Source organism: Carya illinoinensis, chromosome 16 (genome assembly GCF_018687715.1).
Source record: "Carya illinoinensis cultivar Pawnee chromosome 16, C.illinoinensisPawnee_v1, whole genome shotgun sequence".
Lineage (NCBI taxonomy): Eukaryota > Viridiplantae > Streptophyta > Magnoliopsida > Fagales > Juglandaceae > Carya > Carya illinoinensis.
This window is the reverse complement of record NC_056767.1, coordinates 10,517,635-10,535,409: the sequence shown is the minus strand read 5'-3', so window position 1 is coordinate 10,535,409 and position 17,775 is coordinate 10,517,635. Positions and strand designations below refer to the sequence as shown.

The 17,775-nt window shown below is 36.2% G+C and overlaps 1 protein-coding gene, 1 long non-coding RNA gene and 1 pseudogene across 3 annotated transcripts; 1 reads left to right on the top strand and 2 right to left on the bottom strand.

Moving 5' to 3' along the window:
- Window positions 1-2,548: 2,548 nt before the first annotated feature.
- On the bottom strand, window positions 2,549-6,478 carry LOC122298796 (annotated as a pseudogene).
- Window positions 6,479-6,849: 371 nt separating this feature from the next.
- LOC122299911 lies at window positions 6,850-9,660 on the top strand. The gene is made up of 3 exons (XR_006239794.1): window positions 6,850-7,240; window positions 9,181-9,237; window positions 9,340-9,660. It is a non-coding gene; the product is annotated as an uncharacterized LOC122299911 (long non-coding RNA).
- Window positions 9,661-9,745: 85 nt separating this feature from the next.
- Window positions 9,746-15,761, bottom strand: LOC122299910 (pathogenesis-related protein 5-like). 2 transcript variants are annotated; one of them, XM_043110394.1, is made up of 3 exons: window positions 15,563-15,761; window positions 11,997-12,697; window positions 9,746-9,958 (listed from the first exon to the last, which is right to left on the bottom strand). In XM_043110394.1, exons 1-2 carry the CDS (start codon window positions 15,618-15,620, stop codon window positions 12,021-12,023), a joined length of 735 nt encoding a protein of 244 aa, XP_042966328.1. In that variant the 5' UTR covers window positions 15,621-15,761; the 3' UTR covers window positions 9,746-9,958; window positions 11,997-12,020. The 2 variants fall into 2 exon arrangements, with proteins under 2 accessions (XP_042966328.1, XP_042966327.1); XM_043110393.1 differs by lacking the exon at window positions 9,746-9,958 and adding an exon at window positions 10,128-10,524 and having other exon boundaries at window positions 15,563-15,760.
- Between the last annotated feature and the right edge of the window lie 2,014 nt (window positions 15,762-17,775).

The window sequence follows — 17,775 nt, the reverse complement described above, 5'->3', positions numbered from 1 at the left end:
TATTTGTAAAAAATTTTAAAAGAAATGAGATTTTAATTAAAATCTTTAAATAAATATTTTTTAAATTTATATTTAATATAACAATTTAAAATGAGGCTCAATGAAAATTTTCTATCTCAATTTAGTAAGACTTTAAAAAAGTTATTTAAAAATAGAAATAATTTATTGTATTAAATATTAAATATAGTATTATGAGACCTTGTACACATTGAAAATATAAAAATTATTTAAATTTTTATTAATGAAATAGTTTTTTTTTTTTTTAAATTGAAAATCTCATTTTTATTTTTAGAGGTCTTGGATAGATTGGAAGCCCAATCGCCTAAAATGGGCTTGCCATTGAGTCGGCCCTCATTATCTCCCGCAGATTCTCTTTTATAGCCTTTTTAAGTCGGCTTCACTAAGCACATTCAGCTCAGCTGTCATCAAACGGCAGGAAAAGAGCTCTAGAAGGTTGAGTCCAGCTATTCATGGGCTGCCAACCGGTTGGGCATGAGCTTTTAACCTTTAGGCTGCGAAGAACTACATTACAAGGATAACTCTTTCAAAATGTAAACAAGCAGAGTGCCATATCGCTATTATAATTATAAATACAACAACAGGGGATTCCCAGTGACTCATTAGAAGCTGTTCATTCAAATGTCTTTAATACCGTCTACTGTTATGATTCTGAAGGTTAATGGCTTAATCAAATTAATATCTAACAGTTTTAAAATTTTTGAACTTATGTTAAAAATATAAATAATTAAATATACAATTTTCATTAACTTAATGAAATTTTCAAACCAAGTAGTGATTTCATAATATATTGCGGTTGTCACAAGAACTACAAATAATTATTTTCTTATGGATCTAAATTTACCTATTTTTAAAAAAACAAGTATGCAAAAATAGTATCTTAAAACTATAAATATCATTTCTCTTATTCAAAATTTCTAACTTCTTATGTTGCTAAGCATTTGGTTTTCACTAATCGTTTTAGGATCTTCACTAGTTTCGGCTAATTTAGATAAGGCATTTCTAATTAATCTATGGAGCATGGGATCTTATGACTTTGACACTTTCAATGCGACTTTCACAATGTGTTTGTGATAATTGGTTGACAGTCAAAATACCTTATCTTGTAAATCTTACCACTTTTTTTCTAGAGGATATAGCTTTAAGACATGAAAGACTTTAATAAATGATTTGATGATTTGTATGAGATATTTCTGTTCCCTTGTGGCACCATTTACTTGCCATTAAGACTTGATATGGTGGCTAATATACTAGCTTTTGGGCCATTTGAATCCAAAATTGGTTTAGGTATCTGTTTGACTAAACGAGATTGGCTTGAATCACAAGATCTCAATCCAGAAGTGTGACAAGGATGGCGATAACAAGCTTCGGGTCTGCCATCCAGCATGTTAGTCATATAATTTAGCATGTGGAGCTTCACTTAACTGCTCAGACCAGACCTTATTCAACAGTGAGGAGGAAACTGAGGGGCAGTGCACCGGGTCCAGTGAAATGAAACTCTCATTGCTTGATCGGATACTGAGTATTTTCTACTTTAGCAATAGTTCCTGGAAAGGAATGTCTGTAAAAAGTGGTAGCGTTAGTATTTTATTTTTTGGGGGGTGGGTGGGGGCTTAATCTTTTTTGTGTTTGTTGTTTTATCCATCTTGGCTTGTAATTGTGCCCCCGGGGGGGGGGGGGGGGGGGGGGGGGGGGGGGGGGGGGCTATGGTTTATGGGAAATGATACTATGTCGCTTGTTAATGCATAAAATCGACACAATAAGCTAGAAGGGGAGAAAGAGTTTTTCCCGACTTGCTGTGACGATTTGAGCCTTAATCAGTGTGGTGTGGGGCCCTCAGCAGTAGTTCAATGCTGCTATACAGTGTAAGTGCATGCATCCATGACAGTGAATAGTAAATAAATACAGAGAAAATAAAGAGAGATAGACACACAGATTTACGTAGTTCGACATTGGGCTTACATCCATGACGGGAGTTCTGGGAGGGAAGAGTCCACATACTTGTTTTACAACCTCTCACTCTCATGGTCTCTCATTCTTACTGTATAATTGATATCGGAGGTTTATCTTCTAGTGGAGACATCGTTGCTGAAGCTCTTGTAAGGAAGTTGAAGAAACCTTTTTGGATAAGTCTTACCAAAAGTCCCTTAAGTCGTCCAATTTCCTCCATCTTATCTTTTGCCCCCTCCTCTTTTAAGTTCCATCATCTATCCTTTATGTCACATCTATCATTTTACTCCTGACACACTCTTTCCTTAGTCTTTTGTCCCCTCATTTTTTCTCTCTTTCTTCCCTCCTGATGAGTCCCTCACCTTGGGCTGGACTTGGAAAACATGGGCCTGGTATATTTTATCAATTCCATCACTTAAGTTTGTTTATTCAATTTGATCGCTTATGTATTTTTTTTTTTAGAAATTTTTTTATTTAATGGTTAAATAAGTAACTAAACGTATATTAATGTTTTTTTAAATGTTTAAATATGTTTAAAAGATATTTAAAAGAAAAGACAAAAAAAAAAATACAATTTGCATTACAAGACATACCTAGTGGGCAAACCAGACGGAACTGGTCCATAACCCCATGGCATGCCCTGCAGGTACAAATCCATTCATACATATATCATATGAGTAATACTAGGGATCAGCCCCTGTAGCGACACACACAGCACACACCTTACGTGGCATTTTTTTCAACAAAACGAGCGTTTTGATTCAAACAAAGATCGGTGAGAATTTTTCTTTCCCATTCGAATTTTGTCCCGCGAAAGTTTGGAACCCCCTCCTCCCTCGACAGTAACTTGCGTCGCATCACCTTCCTCTGCCCGTGCCCTCCGGTGATGCCGTCTCTCTATTCAACGCCACCGAGAGACGCTCCTCCATCTACCTAGCGCCGCCACTCCTCGCGAGCTCATTGAACGGAGCAAACCCGATTTGAATCCCACAAGACCCCCTCCTTCCTCGCCAAGCAACCCGCGTCGGCCTCCTTCCTCTCCCATTCAAAATCTGCAATTCACTGGGTTTCATCTCCCCATTCAAAATCTGCAGTTCACTGGGTTTCATCTCTCCATTCAAAATCTGCTATACAACCTCCTCACCAACTTCTTCCTCACGCGTGGTGTTATAATTAGTATTGCCTGCAAAAAGGTGCCAACCCACCCATGCTCTCTCTCTCTCCTTCTCTCCCTCTTTGCAGATAATCTCCAGGGCCTCCTCTGCCATGGCCGCCTTTCCTTGCTCTAGGGTTTGTCTCTCTTTTCCTTTTTATTTTTCTTTTAATGTTTCTTTGTTTTTTTCTTTTGCATGAGTACTAAGTTATCACATGCGTACTTATTTTCTCTTGTTCCTTTTTTTTTTTTTTTTCTTGTTGGGTTTTGATTTATTGTGAGTTTTTGGGTCTTTGTTCCGATCCTTGTTGTGTGAATCTAATGAAATGACTTGTGGGTTTTCCTTTTGGTTGGGGAGCATTTGATCTGGAGTGGAATTGAAGAGAACAATTGGATTTTTTTTTTTGTCTCATTGTTTAGTTCCTTTTTCCCATCTTGAAAATGCTGTGTTTACTTTTGAAAGATTGAGCCAGCCATTCTTATATGCAGCGTTTGTATTAGAAAATATTATTCTTCACCATTTAGTATATTGAATTTTAATTACTTTCTCATAGGTGAGGAGTGGGCTTCGCGTTTGGCAGGGAGTGAGAACTTTGCTTTAGAAAAGGCCTTTTGTATGGGTTCCTTCGATTCTTGTCTACACCGTTAAAAACCTTGCGCAGAGCTAGTCGATCCCTTAGAGCGAATCAATTTTGCAGTGTTGTTAATCTGTTTTCGACATTGCAAATTGAATTGGTAAGCAGTTTTTTCCTTTCTTTTTGCTTTGCTGATGGGGGTTGGTAATGCTCAGCTGCTGATCGATTGGATATAAGCAGTATTCTTTTCAAATGATTCTGTTTTTTTTTTTTTTTTTCCCTTTGTGATAAATAGTTTCGCTTCTTTACATGTTGATCTTTCTTTACATGTTGATCTTGTACTACTCAGAATCCTATTGGGTCATGGCCCTCCCTGCATGTGATGTTATTTGGACTTTGGGGACCAAATAAACACAAAAATGATTTACTGCAAATCAAAAAGGAGGTTTTTTTTTTTTTCCACTCTTATTCTCTTTTAGGGTAGGTCATGAGTCTCAACTGACTCATAGATTTTTGTACCAGCTTCTCAAGTAATTTGATTTACCAGCAGTCACCAAAATGGTAAACATTTGACAAAGTAAACCATTTTCTCAACATTTTTAAGGAAACAAATCAATGTATTCCCAGTGGAGAAGCTTTTAAGTGTTAAAATCTATGGATTATGTTTATGGCTAGGAAATGCTTGCTCAATTTTTTTTTTAGGAAATGCTTGCTCAATTTTTTTTTTAGGAAATGCTTGCTCAGTTTTTTACTATCACATGATTTTGATGATGTTGTCTATGCAAGTAAACTGAACTCCATCTAGCCTTCTTTCCAACATTGCTAATACAAATGCCAATACCCAAACAGGCCAGGAAGCTAGTTTAGATGGAGCTGATATGGAGGTTGTCTCTTCATTGCTGCAAGCGTCTAATGCTTTGTGATGGAATGCTCTCTTGTACTATGACACAGTGTTATTTGTGATGGAATCCTTTCTTGTAATAAATATTTTGCTACAGTATTATTTGTGATGGAATACTTTCTTGTAATGCTGATTTTAATATTTTTTTGTGATGGAATGAGTTTACCATTTTGATTCAGTACAATCTTTAGTGTATTAGTTTTTTGTGATGGAATCAATTTACCATTTCTTACAATTTCCAATAATAAATGAATGATAGATAGCTGCTCCATTGAGTGGCCTTTTTTTAACCAAGGGCAAGTCACCATGTGCTTACCATTTTGATGGATACAAATCAAAATAGGACATATTCATCTGTTAGGAAAGATAAAAGTACCACTGTGCAAAACTACCACATGAAGATAAAATGCAAAACTGAAACTGATTATTCATTCTCAAGTACAAAATATTTACAATCAAGAGAGTAATGTTTACAACCAAGTTCTCAAATACATTGTCTTTACATTTACCCACCATAACTCTTGGTTACAAATCCTATATTATAGCGGAAGGCTCTTTTGAGAAAGCCAAAGCAATGACAAAATGATCACCTCCATAGATTTCAATATCTTTCCATTTTTGCCTTTTGGATGACTTGGCCACAAAAGGTTCTCTTGGAGGTGGCTTGGTACTGCATGCTTTAGTAAGGTCTTTACATAAAAAGTTGACCAATGAATCAAGTTGTGGCTTGGAGCTATATAGATATTCAGCAACATCAGTATCAGAATATCCCATGACCTGGAATATGATCAAACAGTGATTTGATCATAATGCTAAGTGTGGTATCCAAAATAATGTAAAAAGAGCCAAAAACCAAACAGAATCGTTTGGACAGTGACAAAATCCACATGAATGCCACAATTTAGAAGCTATTAAACATCCCTTTTGGCTTTACATGGTAGTATCTTAACCTGCAACCTCACCCAAACATAACATCAAACTCAAGTCCACCTTTATACCACCTGAGCAAGATCAAGGGGCAAACAAAGTTAAACAACTTGGTGCCAAGAATTCCATTAGATTGTAACATAGGACCTCTCTCATACTATTCAAAACTCTACCCATTTAAATGGTAAACCAAATAAATAAAAAAAGTTCACCAGTTTTGTCCATATTATAGCTACTTACTTTAAAGAAACAGAACTCCGTTGCCAATATAGAGTTACATGATAATAAGCAGACCAAGATATAAAATAATGCAAATCAAGTGACAAAATCTCACCTCTTGTCAAGCCCGCTCAATTGTTTTTGCACTCTAAATTGCATTGTCCTTCAGAGTCTTGTTCCACTAGCTGAAAACAGACAAAAATAAAATGAGTAGCCAATTCAAGGCATTGAAAGTCAAAATTATATTTTAGGTTGCCCAGAAAAGTAGAAATACATCAATACAAACTGGACTTATCATAACTTCTATTGACAGTAATAATTGACAAAACCTAACTAAAAATACAAAATCTCAAATACACAATTCATCAAACAGCTCCAAAAACAAACCTAGATACTAAATTCTTCTTACCTCCAACTTATTTCCTTGTTCCACAACACCTACCTATAAAATCCAATCCGCCTCAGCTTTCTTCAGATTACAAACATTCTCCTCTATCTCAATTATTTGATACTCTGAGATCTGATGACAGATACACAAGATACAACAAAACCATAGTGAAATTTAATGAAGGATTACCCACTTCTAGAATAAGCATATTGAAGGGAATACGAGGAAAGCCCAGATGAAAAAAACAATAAAAGTACCTTCTTGGGAGTGATCTCAGCTTGCTTCTTTTGGACCTGGTGGTAGAATTGTGCTGCGAGATTTTCACAGATTTCTGGACGCAATTTCATAGTATTTGGACTCACACCGTCATGAGGCTGAGATGAAGGGTTCGGTTTTGTGAGGGGACTGAGGCCTTCACAGTGAAGAACAAGAAAGGTCACGATGTGAGGGGGATTGAGGGTTTCAACGTGAAGAAGCAGAAGAAAATTTACAGTGAAGGGGGTTTTCGTTGAAGAGGATTTTGGAGGTGCTGGTGGGGGGATGTTGACGACGGAACGACTCGGACACACGTTCGGGAGAGAGGAGCTCGAGCTCTGTTTCTCAAAAATCAAATGTGAAAATACTGAGGGAGGGAACGGAAAGCTGGGGAGAATTTGGTCATTTACCCAACGCCACGTATGGTGTGCAATTGGCTGCTCCCAAACAGGGGCTGCTAATATTTGTTCATATCATAGAGTAATTCTATAGGGTAGCCGCTGTAGCACATCAGCCGTTGCACACGTTATGTGGATGTACTTAAACTAGCATTTGAATTTTGAACGTCGACCTTATGAATTGAACCCATCCCACTCCCGCGTCCCCCTCCCTCCCTCCCTCCTGTCGCCCATCACCCTCGAGCATCGCCGTCTTTGTCGTCGCCCAACACCGGCGAGTCGTCGGCCTGCCTCTGCCCATCGTCCCCCAGCCTTTCTTCCCCACAGTCCATTTCGAACAAGAGGGAGGGGTTCATGGGGACCACTTGTCGCCCAGCACGCCCTCCCTCCACCAGCGCCACCCAGCACCCGCGACTCATACCTCTGTTTCGCCATCCATCTACTCAGCAGCAAGAGGTAACTCCACATTATTAAGTTCTTTGTACTGGTTTGAGGCATATTTTATCTTTCAGATATGGGTATTAGGCTTAGGGCATGGAGATATAGAACTCCATTTATGCGTATTGATTAAAATGTTAGTGAGTTGCAGAAAATGCTTTCTTGAAGTTAATGCTTGCTAGTGATGATCTTTGTTGGTTTGAAGTCTCGGTTAGCACATTATTTGTAAGTTGTTGATGACTTGAGTGTTTGGGTAACAATTAGTTGAGTACTTGATATTGGCTGTGCAGCTAGAAATCCTAAACAACTATCTCGTCTGAGCGCTCTCTACCAATTGCATACCGTAGTTTATGGTATATTTTCTCTATATAGGAGAGATATAAATGCATCTTTGAATTTATTTGATTTTGACAAACTGAAAAACCGAATAGTGTTCTCCTTCTCTTTTGATTTGGTGGGTTGGGGAAAACTTATGGCGTGACTGTTGTGCCGATTCTCTCCTTTTGTGAAAACTGAGGTGATGCTGCAGGTCATTTTACAAATTTAAAGGCACTGTAAATAGCTTTAAAATTGTGTCAAACAATAGAATTGAATTGGAGACCTTCGTTTCACGGTGGTTGCAAGTGCATTTGGACTTGTGATTAGTTTTAAGTTGGTACTTTCATGCTCCATTTGTGTGCTTGCTGAAATATAATGACCTATATTGTTGGGTGGCTTACATATTACTTACACTACTTTGGATTGGTTGATCTTAGTCTCTTCTCATGGCTTAAAAATAAGAAGGGGGAAAAGAAAGGAAATTTGTTGTACAGATATAAATATAGACACATAGTAACAGTTATATCAGCAAGATCTAAAACATGATCAGGATTTACTTCCCAGCTAGTAAACCATGTAATTGCATTCCTTCCTAGATGAACCCAAGTGGATAAGTATTTTGTTGACTCGAGTGTTTGGGTAACAATTAATTGAGTTCTTTTAAGATGAAATGTCAAAATCTACTTCGATCTAGACAAAGGGAGGGGGAGGTCCTATTTTAGGATGCAGATTTGTCATCCATAAATATTCACAGATTGGTTAAATTGATAGAATTTTTAAGCTCGAGTTTCAGTAAAAGCCAACAAAGCTAATTAAGTGAAACTCCAGCAATAATAATATTACAATTTCCCCTTCAAACTAACTCCACAAATAAAATCATAGTTAAATATACGAATTTTATTTAAATGTTTTACCAAACTTCATGACTTCAAACCTATTTTTTTGCTTGTTCTATGACCCACCAACATAAATGGCCATGAAAGGTTGAGTAATCTCTACAAACTCGATATGTACTTTGTATTTAAAATAGTCGGATGAGTTGGATCATCTTTGCTTTTTCTTTTTTCTTGACAATTGGGTAAATTCTACATCACCTCAAGAAATGCTTCTGTTTTGCAACATCTAGTATCTTGGAATGAAATTAGATTCCAACAAGGAATAATACAGCCCCAATAGTACATGACATGCTTTATGATTAGGATTGTTGGAGCAAAACTTTACTGAAAATACATAAATTAACTCTCTCTCTCTCTCTCTCTCTCTCTCTCTCTCTCTCTCTTGCTCTCTCTCTCCCCTCCAGATTAACTTTAATTTTTCTTATGCATGCTTCCCTGCTATATATATCATTTTTAGATTAAACTTTACAGATTAGGAGTGATTCAAACTCTGTTTCTAGTCATGGATAATGTTTTTTTATTTTTTATTTTTCTTTTTGTAATCTCTATTTCTCATGCTTTGTTTACCATATTAAGGAATTCGATCGGTTGATATTTAATTATTTGCTTTTAATATATAAGTAAAGGGTTCTTAGAATTAAAAACCCACTTTAAGTAACTAAAGACTATATATAACTCAATAATCATAATATGTAAAAGCTTATCTCATCATGATCACTAATTAACTGATCTCATTTTATACAGAGGTAATTCCAAAGTTATAAGTTGGGTGTCAGGGGAAAGCATATAGCAATTATGGAGGTAATTACTGATCTTTAATGGAAAAACTTTTCCCTTTTCTCTCCATTTCCCTTTCTTGTGGTTGTTTCTGAATTTTTTGAAAAATAACCTCTTGATTTGCAGGTTATGGCTCTACAATGGGCGGCTACAACTCTAATTATGGATTTGTAATTACAGAGGATTCACTGAACAAGTTACTCTTTTTTGCAAAGATTTTGATTGGATCTCAAAATGTTCATTCCTGTTATGTATTTAGATAGCCACAATATTTATATAACTGAAATGATTTTAAGTATGGGGATCTATTCTTGTATTTGTATTAGTCATTTATAAATACTTTGATGGCATTTATTTCATGAACATGTGGTAAAAATTCTTGTTAAAAGCATTTGTTGAGGATCATCTATATTAGTTGAATGTGGTGATTCTTAAGAGTTAAGCGTAGGGGTAGTGTCGATTGATAGTAATTATGGTCAATGTGTTTTCCAAAAGCTGCATAATAACCCAAAGTTGCAGAATAACCAAAAAGTTCCAAAAGTTGATGCTCATCTATATTAGTTGTTCAACAGCGAGCGTATCTCATCTTAATGTGTTTTTATGGAAGCTGCATGACTACTCCAAAAAAGAAAACAAAAATAGTTAACAAAAGTGATTCCGAATGGAATGATGCCATGAGAAAAATACCTACGGCTTGTTTGAGCATTGAAAACCAAAACACATTCAACAGAGTCAGGACAAAATCCTGCAACAAACAGTGTACATAGCTAAAACCCAGGACAACATATAATGTCATTAACAGCGGCTACCAACAAACAATAGCAACAAAAGGCTACAACTCAATTTATGCAAAAAACAATAATTGAAGTGCATGGTTAAACATCCCAATTTCAATAGCTAGAGAACAAAAACCAGAAAAGAAAAATCTCATGAATTATAGAGTATATGATCATAATCGAGCAACATAACTACATAAAGACTTCACCTAAAGTTTACAAAGTCGATTGAAGTGCACAAGTTGTTTTCATTCAAAAACCATCTAATCCATACAACGTGCTTTTTAAATGAAATTTATCCGAACCAAGTAAACACCATTACAAATGTGACAATCCAGTACAAATACAATAATTTTTTCTTTTCTTTTTTCAGATTTGTCACTATCTCTCTCTCTATCTTCCCTTTTCCGAACTTCATACTCGCGTTGTAATATATCATCCCATGTCTTTCAAGCCTTATTCTCTCCTACACAAATGTTTTCTTCTAGAAATGAAGTGTATCTGCCTGTACGAAACATTCACAGCTCGCATCTCCCTGTACATAGTATGAATTCCCAATTAACATAATAAAGTACACCTAGCAAACAACAAATCAATATGCAAATATAACAAATATAATGTTACTCATAAGCACAAAATAAATTAAATCATAAATACATAATAGAAAAGTTAGATGCACAACTCACACCTCCTAGACTAAAAGTCCCAGGTCCTCAATTATTTCAGCTTGCGTAGGGGAAGAATACCCACACAGTATTGTTACAATATTTTCACAAAAATATGGAAAAAAAAATCCAGATATGAATGAGTCACATCATCATGCACGAGAAGCTCAAACAAATTAATCGAACATAATTGCTTACCTCTCCAAACCTGATCCATGGTGTGTATCGAATACGAATGATTTGACAATACATGCACATGCACAATATAATCATATATAAAATCATATCCAAATGAAGATAAAAAATACATCAGATTCAAAATGTATGCCTAAACCCTACAATTAAATAGAAAAAAAAGAGATGGAGTAAACCCTAGAATTTCATAAAATTTGTCACAAACCCTAAAATTTCATATAATCCTTTATGAAGAAGAGTACTTATACGAATAAATACCTTAGCCAGTGGCGCCGTAGATATCTTTCATAGATTTAATCCGGATTCTTTCTATTACAGCTCGCTCATTTACATTTTGAGGGAAATGTAAAGGAATGGAGGGGATTGATTTGAGAAGATGGGGAGACGAAGTTCATTGTTGAGAAGATGGGAATATGAAGAGGGATGAAGAGATGAAGATTTCGCACTAAGCCAGGAGGGTCGACGGGGCAACTTTGCAAAGGGGAGGAGGTGGGGGTGGGGGTGGGAGAATGCTGGGGGGAGGATGGATGAATTTGAAATGAAGCAAAAATCAGAAAGAGGGAACGAAAATGTACAGCAGGGAGAAAAAGGGAAAATCACCTAAGCCACGTAAGGTGTTCTCCGGCTTCAGCCAAATAGTGGCTGATGCTAAGATTAATTCTATCATATATGCATTCATCATTGCTACCACCACATATACCATGTATAGTGAGCTACATCCATAAATAAGGGAGCTAACAAGTTTAGGCAAGTTTTATACGAATTTGTTTACGGACGTTACTCGAGGCAGCAAAATACGAGTTTATGTCATTTTATAATTCGCTCCAGGTCAATAACTCATTTAATAATCGAATTGAGCCAAATTTGAGTTCAATCAAGTGGAATTCAAGTTCTGTCGGATGGCTTGTTTCTTAATAATCATTTTCTTTCCGACCAAATCTCTAACTTCATAGCTTTTTTTACCAGATAGAGCAAATAGAGGGTAGAAGGCCTATTAAATGAGAAAATGTATCTGTTCAAGAAAATCTCTTAACTTCATTGCTTTTTCCCTTGACTAGGGTTCTCAAGAGAAAAAATTCTTATGATAAACTCTTGTTCCATCCAGTTATCACCAAAACAACAAAACCATAAACGGAGAAGCACTTACCCTAGAATCTGTCAATAATGATCACTATCCAGTTGGGCAAAACGTGATTGAGTAATTCGACCCAGAGCAAGTGAAACGGCTTGAAACATCATCGTAAGGGTAGCTATATGCATTCGGACATGCTTTTTTGAAGTGTTCAGAGTACTGCGTTGGCGAGCAAGTTTGTGGCGTGGAGTAGTCGTCTCCACAACAAAACTGGGCCGCATTGAATGCCTCGCATGCGCTCTTGCACGCCACCACCGAGCCAGAAACAACCACCTGCAACTCCGGCGGACAGTTGCCGTTCAAGTCGTTGATGCAGCCTGCGTACTGGCAGTCATTTGTTCTGCCGGTGACATTGATGCGCATGCCAACGTTGTAGCCGTTGACCAAGCTGACATCATAGAAGCTATTGTCGGTGGTTCCCGATGCGATGATGATCTGGGCTAATGTGACAGGTGGCTGGCCGTCTCCGTTGCAATTTAGCGAGCCACAATCACCTGTGAGGCATTTACCGTTGCCTGAGGAGTCAAAGTTGCACCCAGTTCGGGCCCAGACCCTGCCGGACCAGCCGGGGTCGGCAATGAGCTGGACCAATTTTCCCGGTGCCAAGGAAAACCCGCCATCCCCGAGGGTGGGACCATTTCCAGAGATAATTGCAGGCCACACCGTGTAGCTGCATTGATTCTCAAAGGAAAGAATGGCAGCTGAAGCCATGGTACCTGCAATTTGACAATACACAAACGATTAAAACTTTTCAATCCATTGTTGAAAGTTGATTTGTAATTTTTGCCTATAAAATTCTGAATAGAACTATTTTGTTTTTCTCTTACAAAAAATATGGTATATAGGATGATACGTAGAAAAAAAATAGTTAGTATAGGAAGAATAAAACTATAAAAAAAAATTAAAAATTAAAAATTAACAAAAATTAAGAATAAATATGATATATGGGGATGATGAGTAACAAAACTCATAAAAGAAATCCTGGTATTCCAAGCTAGCTATTGATATTCTCCTTCACTAGATGTATCAATATTTCTTTTCCCCGAGAATAAATAGGTGTAGCTGCCAGCCTATGTATGTGTGAAGAAACCTAACAGTTGTAGGTGCAGGATTAAAAACAGACTGCTCATTGTATTCTATTTCTCTTATCAATAAAAATTCTATTTTCTCACAATGCTAGTTGCATATGCCAACAAATTTTGGTATGCTTGAATTATTTTTCCCCAAGTTAGAAACATTCTCCTGCAATGCTCCATAGCAGCAAATTGTAGAGACACTTTGTTTGCCTATACACCCAACCAAGTCCCTATTTTCAATGGAAAACACCATGACTACTGGAGCTCTCAAATGATGACAACATTCATCTCCCAAGATCTTGGACAGAAGAAAATCAAAAGCAGCATAAGGAGAATATGAAGAGAAGTGCTACTGCCTTAAGGATTACATCCCTGTATGTTAAGTATGAAGGCATTGGAGATGTTCTGGTTGTTTGCTTATATGTTTGATGATTTCATCTATATGGGCACAAGTATGAAGATTTTTGAGGATTTTAAAATAGCTATGATGAAAGAATATGATATGACTGATTGGGATTGATGACATACTTTCTAGGTATTCAATTGACTAGTAAGACAAACAAAAGTTGAGTTTTTATTTACCAAGAAAAGTACATAGAAGACTTGTAGAAAAAAATTCACATGACAGATTGTAAGCCAGTATCTAGACCTATGTCACCTAATGAAAACTTATAACAAAATGATGAAGCAGAGAAGACAAATGCAAAGGCATATAGAAGTCTTGTTGGTTCCTAGATTTATCTCTCAAATACAAGGCCAGATATTGTTCATTCTGTCAGTCTTCTATCGAGGTTTATGAATTAGCCCAGTAAGTTTCATTACGCAGCAGCAAAAGGAATCCTTCGCTACTTGCAAAGCACTAAAAAAATTGGCATAATGTACAAGAAGAAAATTGACAACAAACTCGTTGGTTTTACTGACAAATTTGAAAAGCACATTAGGCTACATTTCTTGATTGGGTTCAAAAGTTATTGCTTGGAATTCAAAGAAGCAAAAGACAATTGCCTTTGTCTTCAACAGAAGCCGAATACATTGCAGCAACAAATTCCGCATATGAAGCTTTATGGCTAAGAAGAATACTTTCAGATTTGAAGCAAAAAAAATCAAAAATTGGCATAATGTACAAGAAGAAAATTGACAACAAACTCGTTGGTTTTACTGAAAAATTTGAAAAGCACATTAGGCTACATTTCTTGTTTTGGGTCAAAAGTTATCACTTGGAATTCAAAGAAGCAAAAGACAATTGCCTTTGTCTTCAGCAGAAGTCGAATACATTGCAGCAACAAATTCCGCATGTGAAGCTTTATGGCTAAGAAGAATACTTTCAGATTTGAAGCAAAAAAATCGAAGAACCTACGGTAATTTGTTGTGACAACATGTCAGCAATTGTATTGATTAAAAATCTCATTTTTCACAAAAGAACAACACATTGAGACCAAGCATCACTTTATCCGAGATCTGGTTCATCAAGGAAAAATTCAATTGAAATTCAATAGAACTCCAAGTTTTCTAAGATAGGGCTATTGAAATTCTCAACGTTGATTAGATGTATCTAGAACTCTCTCTCCAAGTATAATAAATATGTATAGCTGTCAGCCTAAGTGTGAAAAACAATGTAACAATTATAGGTGCAACAGCTCTGCAGAAGTAAAAAAACTAAAAAACGGAGTACTCATTGTAATCCGGTGCTCTCTTATTAATAAAAATTATATTTTCTCACATTAGAAAAGGAACAGCAAAAAAAGCACAATAGCCTTCCAATACTCATACAATTGACATATGCAGCAGGTCAAGCACGATGTGATAATGAAATACTCCAAACAATCTCTCTCTTAACACCAGCAGGTCTTGTATAACTGTGTTGAAGACAGCCCATATTAGTCCATTGGATAGCCCAGATTTGAGAAGGCCAAAGGAAGTAGAGAAACCCATGAAACCAGAAGGAAAGAGAGTACCCAATGGAGAAAGATTGAGTGGAAAAGATAGAGAGAAATGGAATAACCAATACACAAATGAGTTATCCCAAGAGAGAGTGAAAACAACAAGTTGATTGGTATGAGAACCACCGTAAAAATACTGGGAAATGTAAAGAAAAGACCGAAAAACACCCTAAAATACCAACATTTTGTTGGGAAAGGCCAAAAAATATCAGAGCCGTGCCGGAAACGACCAGAAAAACCAGAACAAAGCTAGAAATAAGCTGAACAGGTAGAATATGTCCTAAACCGATCAGAAATTGTACTGAACGGGAATAAAAACAACTTGAGCATGGATATGGAACTCTGAATGGACTAGAATCTGGTTAAGGAAACACCCAGCAGTCGTCTTCCACCTCGAGATGCAGGTCAGGTGACCAGAGGAAGAGAGAGAGAGAGAAAAGATTTGAAGAAAATGAAATCTAAAGATTAAACTAATACATGACAACCAATCTAAGCTAAATAACTAACAAAAAAAAACAACAAATTCTATATTAGATTTTAAGGAAGGATTCTTTTTTTTGCGTACCTGAGGAGATCAAAAGGAGAAGGAGAAGAAAGAACGCGAATGCATTTTCTGCTCCCATTGTTGTTTATGTGAGAGGAGGAGGATATTGAATGAAGAAACTTTGAGGGAATCCTTTAGGGTATGGTGCGTTGCATCTGTGATCACTTATTAGGGGGGCTTGCTGCCTATAGTTGCTATGAGGAACCCAGCAAAGTTAGCAAACTAATGATCTCAGGCCTAGTTTGTTTATTTGCTAATGATCTCAGGCCTAGTTTGTTTTCATAAACTTTCATCTCATCTCATCTCATCTCATCTTAATCATTACAACTTTTTTAAATTCTTATACAAAATAAAATCTCAATATAACTTTTTCAAATTCTAATACAACTTTTTAAATCTCAATATAACTTTTTTAAATCCGAATACAACTTTTTCAAATTTTAATATAAAAATAATATATTCTAATAATATTTTATTTATTCTAATAATATTTTATTTAACTCAACTCATCTCATCTCATCTCTCTTAAACAAATTAAAAGTATCCATGATGTACAGACAGACAGACTCTACGGTATATCACCTAGCAACTTGTAAGGTAATGATACAAATTACGCAATTATTTGAGTGACAAAAATTACGGGTGACTGATAAAACTCATAAATATTTCCTTTTTAGCTCTAATATAAACTTTTAGATAAATTAATTCATATTAGACTATCTATCTTAAATCTAAATAATAATAAAATATTATATATTTTAATAATATTTATTTATTTAATAATAAAATAATCCATTGATTATATCAAACTAATTTCGATTATACTTTCTTTTGGATTCTCTGGTTCCAAAAGATAAATATCAAAGTAACAAAAAAGACCATTATTTCTGTTGCAAGCTTTTTTCCAAGCAACCAAAAAGGTCATAAAGACAACTCAACGCATCTGACATTAGGATTTCAGAGCTTTCCAATCTCGATTACTTTGAATAGAGAACAAAACAGAACCTGACTAGAACCAAACAAGCTGATACCGAGTTTCCAGAGATTTAAGATCTTAATTTCCGTTTCTTTTTCCACGATCTCTCGGGAAACAAACCAAGCATAAGCATTTGAACATAAAAAGTAGAATAAAGGAGATTATCACCACAAAAATCGACACTTTCAATCGGCAATCAAACAATTAATCAGATCATCAGCATAACAAAACAGAGCATAAAACTCATCCAACAATATAGAAATTCCCGTTCTTGTCTTTTCCAGTTGTCGGCAGCCAAAGAGAGAATTACTAAGCTAAGAACAAGAAAAGAAAAATTAAATTGAAACAAAATAAAAAAGGACAGAACCATTTGTGCAATGTCTGGCTTTGAGGATCTTCTGGGCTTCAACAGGAGAGATTTGGGGGCTGAAGAACGGCGACAAGTTGAAGAAGAAGGCGAGGCAGGGAGAGAAAGAAAAGAAAGGGTTGGAGCCTTGGAGGATTTTGGGGTACAACGAAAAATCGAGGGAAAAACAGACGGGCAGATAGTAGAAAACAAATAAAATATTCTTTGCTCCTTGTACAGTGTCTCGCCAAACATGGAGAGGTCCTAGACTCCTAAGAACTACTGTAGCACTTATGTCAAACAAATCACGTTTGGCTAGACCATTGCAGATGAATTTCTGCAAATTTATGGCTACTTTAGACTTGCATTGGGCAATGGCCATTGCCAATGCTCGGCAGTAATTTATGCATAATGCCTTAAAAATATGATGATTTAAATGGGTTTTATTCATCCATTTGCTTCTCATTGCCTGTTATAACTTATGAATTACATCTTAAACTTTTGGTCATATAAACTTGTATATGTTGGAGTTGATCTCATTGCCAGACACGATCAGTTGTCGTGGAAACGAGAGAGAGAGAGAGAGAGAGAGAGAGATTCGGGACGTGGCTTGAGGGGAGAGAGAGCTTCACATCAGAAATCTATCAACAGGCTTGAGGCAGAGAGAAAGAGCGAGCAATTGATGGGTGAGAGAGAGAGCTTCAGCCTTCAGGCCCTGCTTGAGGAGTTAGAAAGAGAGATCGACCAAAGAGGATTAGCATTGGAATAGGGAAATGCAGACTAAAATTTGGATAATATCACATGTTTTGCCGTTTGTCTATTTTTTTTTAAAACATTCTCATATTGAATTATCATTCTATTATTCAAAATAATATTAATTTAATATTTTTATTATTTTTTTATCTAATATAT

Coding starts and splice junctions, on each gene's coding strand:
- LOC122299910 (XM_043110394.1), bottom strand. CDS start 15,620: ATGGGAGCAGAAAATGCATTCGCGTTCTTTCTTCTCCTTCTCCTTTTG. Junction 12,698..15,562: donor TCTCCTTTTGATCTCCTCAG/GTACGCAAAAAA, acceptor GTCAAATTGCAG/GTACCATGGCTTCAGCTGCC.